Source organism: Cygnus atratus, chromosome 10, assembly GCF_013377495.2.
Source record: "Cygnus atratus isolate AKBS03 ecotype Queensland, Australia chromosome 10, CAtr_DNAZoo_HiC_assembly, whole genome shotgun sequence".
NCBI lineage: Eukaryota > Metazoa > Chordata > Aves > Anseriformes > Anatidae > Cygnus > Cygnus atratus.
In genome coordinates this window covers 19,879,384-19,891,736 of record NC_066371.1, presented here as the reverse complement: position 1 = coordinate 19,891,736, position 12,353 = coordinate 19,879,384, and the positions used below count along the sequence as shown (strand labels likewise).

Below are 12,353 nucleotides of genomic sequence, written 5' to 3'. Positions count from 1 at the left end.
ATGCAGTTGTCAGATGTCACGTGTTTTGTAACCTGATTCCCTCAAAGAGTGTGATCTACCTCCATGTTTGACTTTTCAAAATTTGTTTTTCATGTTGTCTGAAACTCTTCTGAAGAGGTTAAGGTAAAACTGGCTTCTAGGAAGGAAACTCTTATAACAAAAAATTAACAAAGTATGATTCTAATTTTATTCTGAAATGCTTTGAGTGCAGCTAACAGCACATTTGAATCATTAACAGGTTTTCTGTAAATTTTACTGTTAAGTCTTAATGTATTTCACCTTACCTAACACTGAAGATTTCCTATGTATTTTAATGCACACAGCATTAGAAACATTTATGATTCAGTGCAAAATGTACAATTTTAGACTTCTAGAACATTCAGAAATGAATAGAATTTTTTTCCTCTTCAGTAGCAGGAAAGTAGATCTTATTTCTCTGCTTTTTTGTTTTTGGCTTCTGTGTAGGTCATGACATTTTTATTTTTGAGGGTGTTCTCACATATGGACTAGATGTATTCTGAAACAGAATAAAAGAGAATAAAATCCAGATGTCTGAAATGTCTCTAAATCTGCAATACGTACTTTTAAGATGGTCTCACTTCAGAAGTTAGGAATATGCACCAGTGAGGTCTTCAGGCTGTTGGTTTAAAAGGAGCTAAACTGGGGGCGATATGCATAGTAAGCCCGTAACATATCTCGCTTGAGCTTTGTGCTTCCAGGGTCTGAGCTGAATATTAGTGCTAGAGTGTCATGATATCATCTCTTGATGGTAACTGCTTAACGTTTATTAAATATTACTATCTTGGAAATTACATAAGCCTGATGATATGCTGCTCGTGCTTTTCATCCACTGAATTTTCAAGCAGACATTGCAGAAACACTTAGGCAGTAATGCAGGGTTTCTCCAAGGTGCTCTGCAGAGAGCACATCGAACACGACACAGCCATGTTATGATTCAGCTGCTTTAGAGATGTGTAATAATTACACGTACAAATAAAATGGTAGGTGTTCATAAAAACGACTTAGATTACCAGTGAGAAGAAAAGCTATGTCTTCTGCTAGCAGATTGGAGCAAAATTCACTCATCAATATTTGTGAGTGTAAGCTTACATATGAATGTGATCTATATTTAGGATTGTTCTGTACACTCGGATTGCACGCTACGGAAAATTTAAATTTACTGTCTGAAATAAAAAAATAATAGCTGTGCCACTTACTACACCAAACCAAACTGTTCTTTGTTCGGTCTCATAAAATGTGAAGCTCATTTTTGGTAGAGAATGACCAGATACAGAATGAATATCCTGACACTTCTGAAAAGTAGATATGGGGAGAAGGAAATTAATAAAAATGGGAATCTGGGCAAAATTTCCATGGTCTAAATATTAAGAAGGCAGTTTAAGAAATTGCATAATAAATGGATCAAATACAGGCAGAGAGGACAAAGTAATGTGGTGGACTGCATATAAAAAAAAAAGGGGCTTGTTGTGCGGACTCTAAATTGCAAATATAAATCTAATTAAGTATTAATAAGAATTTTGCATAAACGTTTCTGATGAGGCTGGATTGCAGTATTTTTTAGTACAGTATGGTACCTCTGTGTGGAATACAAACAAGGATTTTTCACCTTTTCTCATATCTAAAGTATAGAACTCTTGAACAGTAATTACAACTTCTCAAATCTTGTATCACTGAATTTAGCAAATAGGCAGGTGAAAGTTAAAAATCTGGCTGCCCATATAGGTACTAACGGAGTACTCCAGAATTGTACTGAGGATCCAGACAGAATTTTTATAAAGTTCCTTAGGCAGTCTCAGAAATGTAGGCCGTGTAGTTGGAGGCCTCTTTTCTGCCCCTGTGCGCATGCGCTCTGTGCAGCATGGAGGGAAGGTAACCACCTGTCTATGGGTGAGTACTTCTGGAGACCCAGCTAGCAGCACAGCTACACAGCTTTTAATTTTGCAGTGGTCCATGATGCTTGCTTGACCTGCACTTCCTTTAGTACAGACAGGATCGTATAGTGCGTGTAAGAGAGGTAATTCCCATCACAATATGCTGAATAATCCGTGGTTTATTTTCAGGGCTGTAGGTATAGGAGGAGCCTGTTGACAGAGTTGAGATGGAAGGCCACGGTTTCCAGAACTATCTGGTTCCCTTCCTTTCTCCATAAGAGAATGGGAAGAGTTTAGGCCAAAGAACTGAGTGAAAAACTTCCTAGTACAGTAGCAGAGCCTGGTACAGCAGAGCACTTGTCAGCTGCTGAACTGTGGGAGCTGCATCTGTAGGGACTTTGGAAGTCGTCCCACAAAGTTCTTCCAGCTCTTTCTTCTTTCTACAGAGGTCTTTTACTACAAAGTCCAAAGTGATTTGTATTTTGTCAAGCCCGTGGCCTCGGTTGGTGACCATTAAATCAATGGGAATTCATTATTTTCCTAAAATCTTGAGTAGACTGTACTTTGGACTCTGTAGAGAAAAATCTATGGTCTGGATGGACTCGGGTCATAAACTTGAGGGGGATTTTTAGCATGCCTTTAAAGCGCATGTTTCTCATACATTCAGAATAGTTAGTTAGTATGTGAGGTCAGACACATCTGACATCAGAGGGTGGAACATCAATTATTTTAATGCCAGAGTGTTGAAACTACTTTATCAATGAAATTATCTTCTGAAGAACCTGTGTGTCTGTAAAAAGAGTAACCGTGTTGATATTGAAATGCTTGGAAGAGAAAGTAAATATGCTCACATAGTAATGAGAGAAATCTGTACCTCTTTTTGTATAATATAAAAGAAATAATATTTTCTTGCCTAAAATGCTACATATGATGTGAAGGTGTGTGAATATAGCATACTATAATGAAATATGCAGAGTTTGAAAACACTAGTCATTTAACTATGTATTATCTTCAAATAATAATTTGCAGACCAAGACCTGTAGAATCTTGAGAGTAAGTTTCTTTGAGATATTCCTTTTCTCTGTTTGTTTTTCAAATCTTCCCCTCTGTTTCTGTTTCCTGTGCACAGAGATCTTTCTGTCCCCAGTGGATCTCTTTCAGCAATTCTGACACCACTTTACATTCAGAATAAACTGTGTCAATATATTAAAAAAAATAATAAAATAAAATCTGGCATATATACCAAATGGGTGTATCCTCTAGAAAATCCTTTATCTAATGTGGAAATGTCTAACTGGAAAGCAGCAAAATAATTAGTGTCATTGACCTTGTTTGTTGTTGGACCAGATACTTCACTTAGTCAACAAATATTTACACAGAGGTGAGGTTTCACATACATACATACATGGATACATATATGTACTGTAAATGAAAAATACAAGTCATTGTTTAAAGTGAAGTTCTTAAAACAAGGTGGAAAGCCCAAAAATATTTAGATCCTTAAATCTATCAACATAGAATGTGTTGAATATATTTTCAATAAACAGTTGTGTTAATTCTTTGCAGTATGACTGAAGTATCTTGGACTACCCTGTTATCTCATAGTAACGTATGTGCGTGTTTTCACAGGTACGTGCTCACCAGTTAGTTTTACCACCATGTGACGTAGTAATCAAAGCTGTAGCTGACTACGTCCGTAACATTCAGGACACCACTGATTTGGATGCCATAGCAAAAGATGTTTTTCAGCATTCACAGGTAAAGCATGAAAAAAATATATTTTTTAAACAGTTGTGCACTTGTGCTCTAGACTCGTGTTGAAGAATTGCATTCAATAAAAGTAGTGTTCTGTATCAGTTGATACAGGAATCTGTCAGTATATGCAGTGTTGTAGGTACCCTAATGTAATTTTGCACTCTTTTGGAAAGCAGAAATGCTGCGCTTATTCCCAGTGTTTTAAAGTTAAAATTTGTGATAACCACAGGGGTTTTGTAGTCTAGCTTTGCGTACTATCATTGGGAATCAGTGGTACGTGAGGATAATAATTTTCAAGCTTTATCCTTGCAGGAGTTGACATAATATTTCTTGTGAGGGTGTGGTGCTATAGTCCTCATGGCTCCATAGGCATTAATGCTGTATGTGATATAAGTTAACCACTCCGCAGTACTGTGCTGACCTATAGATGACATGCCTGGATTTGATCCTGATGGATATTTCTTTTATTTATTTATTTTAGTCTAGAACAGATGACAAAGTTACTCGATTTAAGAGAGCAGTTGCTTATTATTCAGCAACTAATAAACCTATGCCATTTCATCCACCACATTACCTAGGTAAGTAATTAAAAAATAAAAGACTCTTCAGTTTAAACAAAAACCTGGCATAACCCTAAATTATTATTTTAATAACCCTAAATTATTATTAACGGGGTCTTTTAAAACATATTTATTCTCTGGCAATACTCATTAACACTTGAATACCACGCTTCCAAAAAAGAGTTTTCACGGAGTTCAGAGTCTTCACAGTGGCTGTGTTCTTTCCCCTAAAGGAGAATAGCAATCTGGACTGATTTTCCTCTTAGCTATTGCTGAATCAGTTCTAAGCATTAGGTCACTTGAGAGTATAGTGTTGGAAACGAGTGAAAACTGGTGTCCAGTTCCAGTCGTGAAGACAGTTTCTTTTCCACAAAACATTCTTACTTCTTGCTCGATTTACCTGATGTATTTTAGAAATCTTTTCATGGTCTTTGATTTTTCTGATGTTATAACATACGTGCTTAAATTGCAGCCACTAATTGATCTGGTGTTGCAGATTACTCACAAGATGTACAAACTAATCATATGATCATAGCGCTTAACACGTATCCCTCATTCTTAACACTAAAACTTAACTTGAGCTGAAATTTTCCAATGACTTTCAGTTACCATACTGGTATGCTAATATATTTTTTCTTCTCTTTATTTAATTGGTTTTTGTTTGTTTTTCGTTCCAAGAGCTACAACAAAAAGAGCATTAAGTCTACTCTAAGTCAGATACTCAAATGATAAAAAGTGCTAGCATTGTGTGTCTCTGTGACATTGGTTTTGTCAGCTTCTTGCTTATCACCTCTCTTGGGCTTTTTTCTTTTAAGTTTCCTTTGATTCCCAGGTAGAATAGAAGTGTACAGCAATGAGAGAAAAACAATTGACAAAAGGTGAGGCAAGTAAAATAGACTTCACAAGCTATTTTTATTAAAAGGCAAAAACGAATAAAACTGACTTAAGGCATACTGGAAAACAGTAATGCTAACAGAACAAGAAAAGATAAACCATAGAAGCAAAAGGATACAAAAAGTAAAATTTGTGTCAAATAAATAGTGAGCATTTTCATAAGTGGTTTTCTTTTCCCTCCTGTTTATTTCCCCTCCTTCCCATTTGCAATGCAGCAGCCAGACCAAATCAGTTTGGAATGCCTGGGATAGTGCCACCATATGTTCCTTCTCAGATACTTAACATTCCACAGACCTCACTACAAGCAAAACCTGTGGTAAGTGTAACCCTCTGTCCTTCTCCTTGGGAGAAACCTACTGTGCTCCTTGAATTCACTGACTGCATTTTAACCCTGGAGCTATAAAGATGCTGTAGACTCTGGTAGAACAATTTTTGTGGATATCCATGACAGCTGAGATTTAATGCGTACAGTTGGAATGTGTCGCTTGGTTAAATAATATATTCAGTTTTAAAAGAAAAGTATTTTTGTTACCTTCATTTAAGAAAGATTGCTTGATTTTAGGCCCAGCAGATGTCCAATCAGGGTGGTGCCCAAGGTCAGGGTCCATACCCATACAGTCTCTCTGAGCCAGCCATCACCTTGGAAACAGGTGGAAAAAGTCTTTCTGAGCAGAACAACTACAGTAACATTCCTCATGAAGGAAAACATACACCATTGTATGAACGATCTTCTCCAATAAATCCAGCTCAGAGTGGGAGCCCTAATCATGTGGATTCAACCTATTTTCCTGCCTCTTCTACATCATCCTCCTCTGACAACGATGAAGGCAATGGAGGTGCAGTGAAGTAAGTTTTTCATGAAGATGCTTTCTTACTCAGCTTCTCCTAAAATAAATTTATTTTCATAATCATTCAGTATCCTGAAAGTAAAGAAATCTGCTTATTAGTGATATGATAGACCTTCACAAAATAGTCTTGGGTCACTATGACTGCAAATATATTCATGGTTCACTCTAGTCACCTTGTTCCTTAATGAGCAGAAATCCAAAACCAAATAATATTGGATATTTTTCCACTTCTGCCCTTATGCTTTATTGAAAGAAGGGAAGAGTGAGATTTTGGTAAATGTCATAAAACCTTCCCGTTCTTTTCTTTGTATAAAGGAAATATTCCTACCTCACAGTACAACTCAGTAAAACTTCAGTAACTAAAAACTATGAAACTTTACTGAATTTGTAGTGTTTGCACTTCTAAAATTTTGGGATAATGTAGTTTAGCAGAGAAACTTGATGTGAATGTCAGAAACTCAAAATTTAAAGCAATGACCGAAGAGCCCTCGTTGACAGGCTATGTATAGAACAAAGGCGCAGTGAAATTGGTCTTGCTCTCTTCTACTAATGTGCCTTGTTTACTGCAGAAGTATTTCTGACTTCCAGTAGATCATATGTCTGTCCTTGGCAATAAAGTTGTGGAGACTTCCTTGTAATTACTGCTTACTGACCTACAAAAAGGAAATTTGAACGGTGGCGGTTTGTGTTTACCTTCGTCTTGTTAGGTGTAGTGGATTACAACGTGAGAATCAAAACCTATGTCTTTAGAAGGCCTGTGATTGCCTCTAAAAGTTTGAATTTGTGTATAATAGTATAAATAAAGGTTGGACTAGATGAGCTTAGAGATCTTTTCTAACCCGAAGTATTCTGTGATTCTACGAAATATGCTTCTACATCATATTAAACTCTGAATGTATCTACAGTTATGCATGGTAGCTTGGACTTTGTTCTGATGTAGTCTGTTGACTTCAAATATTATATCATGTAAAGTATTCTTCATTTTTTTATAAGACTGGCTATTGCATTGTATGCAGTAAGTTTTGAATTAATTTAGAAACATAAGTTTAGATAGTATTGCTGTTTGTAGAAGTATTCTTCATCTGACAGAGAAATTACTTGGCATAGTGACAAATATTTAAAGCTCAATTGAGAATTTTTCTTGCATGAACGTTATATAGTCATTGTAAAGGATTCCTTATAGCTTTTAAATATGATCTAAATATTGACATAGTATAAATGAATAAACACGGTTATCTAAGTCTTCAAGACTCCTACAAATTAACATTTCTAATACATAGCATCCCTTAAAGTCCTTTCTGGCCAATAGATCCGTTAACAGTCGCTGAGGATTTATCACGTCATACCTTAAGCAGCACTTTAATACTATGTTTTTCTTTGTTGTCCTTCAGCCATGTCAGTGGGAACAAAATAGGCTGGGAAAAAACAGGAACCCAGTCAGAAAGTCAAACACGTGGAGACCTGGGAGACCAAACAAAGGTAATTTGTTAAGTTCCAAACATTAATTGCAGTGTATTATTTTGTGCTAAATCTTTATAGCAAGCTTGTGAGTAGAATTTTCAAAATTGATCTGTGGGATTTAACATAATTTTTTACACTTTTTTGTGAATTTCAAAGCAGTGGCTTTAAAATATAGTAAGAAGATTTCCAATGAATATTGTAGCATATGCATAAAAATAAAAATTAAATAGGCTGTTTTAGAAAGTGCTAGATAAAAAAGAGAAACAAAGTTATGAACATGTTTACCCCTTAGCTAACAGTCTCATCCATGTATATTGCTACCCACATCTACAGTAGTGCATTATTTTGATTTTTACTAAGGATTCTGGATGGGACACAGTCCATGGGTACAGGATCCATGTCATGTAAGCTACAGTATAGTGAGAACAGCTCTAACGCAACATTTCAGCATTAGTCATGGACTGTTACAGGTGTATTAAAGCTCAGCTGAGGAGTAAAAGTCCTTCACAACCACTTGGTATGATTTTCACATAACACATATTCAAGTAGCTCCATGGGAACAGCTACAATGTATTGCTACTTTACTAAGTAAGGATGGAATAATTAAGCCCTTGTTAAAGACTTAACGTTATCCTATTAAATTTCTTGAAGATATAAAACCATTGCCAAATTAAGAGCATGACGGTCCGTTTTCCGAGTGTGAACCATGTTTAGCGTTTGAATCATTTGCATGTGATACCTCAGCATTTTTGTGATGGAGCAAGCTATTAGTCTTTTGTCAAAAAAAAAAAAAAAATAATCATGAGTTACTTATGCTGCAGAAAAACAGAAGAACATTTTCCCTGTACCTTTGGCATAGAAATTCCAGTAAACTTTGGCTTTGTGCTTAAAATATCAAGCTGGTGATTTCATCCATCAGTGGTTATTATTTTTGCAGACTACGCCCCGCATGATAACTGTATCTGCCTGTGGATTAGTCACCGTATGCAAATGCTAATGTGACCTATTGCATTCCTTTCTTGTCTGTACTACTGGCCATGCGTGAAGCCCTGTGTATGCTGCACCGCCCCATGCCCTCCCAGGGGAACGGAGAGCAGGGGGCAGCCGATGGTGGTGGTGCTTCCCCTGCAGCTGGGTTGTGGGTGGGTGGGACATGCTGCAGTGCACCCCTGCCTGCCCGTCCTGGGACACGTGGAATTAGAGCTGTGTAAGCAGTGATTAAACTTTCCAGGAGATGCATGCTTGCAGTACAACTTGAGTGCATCCAACTTAATGTGTAAATGCTTTGAGTTCTACTTGCATACTTTTATTTTTGAATATCAAGCCACTTCTTTAGCCTGCCTTATTAGTAGACAGTTGTATCTCTCGAGCACAACAGGGAGAAGTATGAGTACGTTTTGTAGATTAACTTACTTCCTGAAGAGGTATATATAAAATGATTAGAAAAAGAAATATTTCCTAAAGGTTTCAGCTTTGGAATGAGCTATGTGATTTTCTCAGGTAATTCAAAGTGCTGAAAACCTAGCATAGATCGGACAGCACCAATCGGCACTTCTTACCCTGTTGACTTGCCTGTCAAAATTCCTGCCTTGGAGTTGTGTAGTGTGGGATTATATGTGACAAAGGTGTGCTCATCTCACTTAGGTGTCTGCATAGTCCTAAAAATAAATAAAATAATACTTTACTGCAGTAGTTCCTCGGTTTAGGTGTTTGAATACCACTGTGAAAGATTCAGGAAGAACCTGGGTAGTGCAAATGAAGAAAACATTGGTACATTTCAGGTTTGTTTGTTTTTTTTTTGTCTTCCTCCCTATGTGCCCCTAGTAATGAGCAGTCTTGTAAACTTCTCTTCATGTTCCAATATTACTGACTTTTAATTGTTGGGGTAGTAGAAGACAGGGACAAAAATCTTTAAACTGGTAATGAAATGTAAGGATAGTGTAACAGGTTTAACAGAGCTCCAGTAGCTTGTGTTTGTGTTCTGTGTTACAAGCTTTAACCTTTTATTCTATGCATTGTCATTTTCATAAATGAGAAGTCTAGGTTACAATTCTAAAGTAGAATCTTTCAGTAATGTCCTCTTTTATTGTGTGCTTTAAATGTAAAAATCTTAAAACAGTGTCCCCCCTTTGATATTTTGTTAGAGCCTGTTTTTAGTATGCACCTTCCAGTACAAGATTGTTGGAGGTTCTGAGCATTCCTTTTTTTAAAAAAAAAAAAAGGCAGATTTGTATTTTTCATCAAAGCCTGGTAAACAAACTTAGCGTGTTACGAGTGTTTGTTTTGTGTTTTTCCTCCTGTTATTTCTTGTACTTTGTATGGGATTTCATGGCTTTGGCCATTTCTGTTTAGGGTTTGCTTTTGACGTTGTATGCAGCATGTGAAATTTTATGCACAAATTGTGAAAATACTGATGCATAAGGTATCATTAAGTGCACAAAAAGTAATTTCTGATATTACTGTAATAGTTTATAGGCACGAAACTAGTATGAACTTTTTTCCTGAAGCTAAAAACAGCTTTCAGTTTTGTAGGCAAGGATTTTTAGGAATGAACTCTTTTTTTTGGTAGTATCTGTGAAAGCTATAACACAAATGCTTACAAAAGGCTTATTCACTGGTAGGTTTACAGTACGTTTTCATGCATCATGTTTTTGCTCTAAGCCTATGAACTAAATTTCAAGAAGTGGAACTAAATGCCATTTTAATCTTGCAGTCAGTAAATGTTACCATTTTCTCTTACATTCTTCTTCTCAGAGTAATTTTATGTTATAAAAAAATAACACTTAAGGCTTTTGAGTTCAGACACTATATTTGTAATGCATTTAAAATGCACTATGTAGTCTTTCCTGCTTCATTTAGAAATACAGTGGAGGGTTGTGTTGATGAAAGTCTAGATAAATTACAGCCTTTGTGTCAGTTAAAACATGTAGTTGGGTAGAATTTTGGAAATCGTTATGAGGTCATCCACATTTCATTAAGAGGTCATCATTCACTCTTTTGTATTGTGCAATTAAAAATTAAATAAAATAATAATTACTTGTTGCTGTTATAATAAGTTGAAGCTTTAACATAATACCTTTTCAGTAATTGTCTTCTAGCAAGCAAAGGCTGTAAGTTTACATTCTCTGAAAATCTTTTAGTCAATGTTGGGTAGTATATTCTACCTACTGACACATCATGACGTGAAGATTTACTATTTTCATTGTGAGTGAAGAAGGAAATTGCTGTTCCTCTTGGCTGATCTTCTGGTATGTTTCTGTACACTTTCAAAAGCACTTTATTTTGTATGTTCTGTTATAGGCAGAAGGTTCTTCTAGTGCTTCTTCAGGAAGTCAGGCAGCTGATGTCAAAGGGAATCAAACCAGTAATCCACAAATCCCATGCCTGTTGTCAATGCCCACCAGAAACCACATGGATATTACTACTCCTCCATTACCTCCAGTAGCACCTGAAGTATTAAGAGTGGCAGAACACAGGCACAAGAAGGGGTTAATGTATCCCTACATCTTTCATGTCCTAACCAAGGTATGACATTTTACAATTATGTGCTATAAAATAATCAGTTTGTAAAGGTAATTGCACTTATGTTTCTGGATAAGAACGTCATAATTTCATATCCTTTCTGATGTTTTGAGTTTTGGTCCATTTTTAGTGCTTCCTTCTGCTTTCTAACCACTGATCTGGGCTGGTATATTGTTCCAGTAAATATGAGTTGACTGTTATTAGAAGCATTTACTTAAAAAATGGCTGATTTTTCTGAATATTTTGTTTAAATATTTTATATATCTCTGTGTGTGGATATATATAATTTGCCCATTTTCATCTAAAAACTCCAACATGTGTACTGTGGTGTCTCTGCCAAGTCTTCTCTGTTTTCAGTGTTCAAAAAATACTTAGGTTGTTTTCCTTCACAATTTGATCCCTCCCATCCCTGGTAGCTACCCCTGACAGAAACGTAGGAGCTATAAGAAATCCCTCTTATAGAATCATAAAATGCAATTATAGATGAACTTGATGATGATGTGAATTTTTGGCCATTGATTTGCTTGTTTTATGTGCTAGCCTTAATGTCCCAGGGAAGCTACAAGCATTTTCACACAGCATAGGCCACTTTCTGCAGTATCTTTAGTTTAAAAAAAAAATTAAAAATCTACCTCAATAGCCACGTAAGGACAGCTTGAAAAGCAATGGGTAAGCTACTTGTAGAAGTAAGCAGTGGTGTTCCTGCACTGTGCTCAATTTAATCAAGTTTCAAAAGACACGAGTTCACACTTTATTGTTCCTTCTAAGTGCAAACATATGCATCCCAGAGCTAGACAACTAATTCTCGTCCACTGAAGTCTTCAGAACACTTGGTGCTGGTTTTTGTTCATCAAGTCCATTCAGCATACATATTTGTACAGCATGTAGCAAAATGGTGTTGTCCACATTCCTGGTCATTTGTATTAGTCTTAAAAATCCATTTCAGGACCATAAGGACAATAGGCTGGGATTTGAAATGCATAAAAATAGACATTTCTGCATCAGGGTTTGGAGTTCCTAAATCCCATGTGTTTATTTTGCACCATACTTTGTATAGTTGTCACGTTCTTGTACTTACAATGTTTACCAAAGAAAAGTGGAGAGGAAACAAAAGGCCTATGAAGACCATTGATGCCAGTTCTATTTCTTAGTTTACATAACCATATACTCCTAATACACTTAAATACTACTTGATACTTAATTGGTACACAAAAGTGTCCCAGATTTTGTTGCTGTTACATGTAGAGACAAATCTTTAAGATGTTCTTTATACCTAACTTAGTGTTGACTGAATTAACCTAGCTATATCGTAATGTAATCACTCCAAGGTGTCACCTACTGTATTCACTACTGGGACAGTTTAAACATTTTTATAATTAAAGTAGCAAAAGTGTGCTTGCCTCTTGTCAGTGTTGAATATA

The 12,353-nt window shown here is 36.1% G+C and overlaps 1 protein-coding gene across 2 annotated transcripts in view; it reads left to right on the top strand.

Moving 5' to 3' along the window:
• Positions 1 to 12,353, top strand: part of FAM120A (family with sequence similarity 120A) — a 53,823-nt gene that overhangs the window by 16,053 nt on the left and 25,417 nt on the right. For both annotated transcript variants that reach the window (XM_035558208.2, XM_035558210.2), the window contains exons 4-9: positions 3,522 to 3,650; positions 4,129 to 4,225; positions 5,317 to 5,417; positions 5,664 to 5,947; positions 7,341 to 7,428; positions 10,711 to 10,935. In XM_035558208.2, the coding sequence (XP_035414101.1) occupies positions 3,522 to 3,650; positions 4,129 to 4,225; positions 5,317 to 5,417; positions 5,664 to 5,947; positions 7,341 to 7,428; positions 10,711 to 10,935 (924 nt within the window). The remainder of the gene's footprint in view (positions 1 to 3,521; positions 3,651 to 4,128; positions 4,226 to 5,316; positions 5,418 to 5,663; positions 5,948 to 7,340; positions 7,429 to 10,710; positions 10,936 to 12,353) is intronic.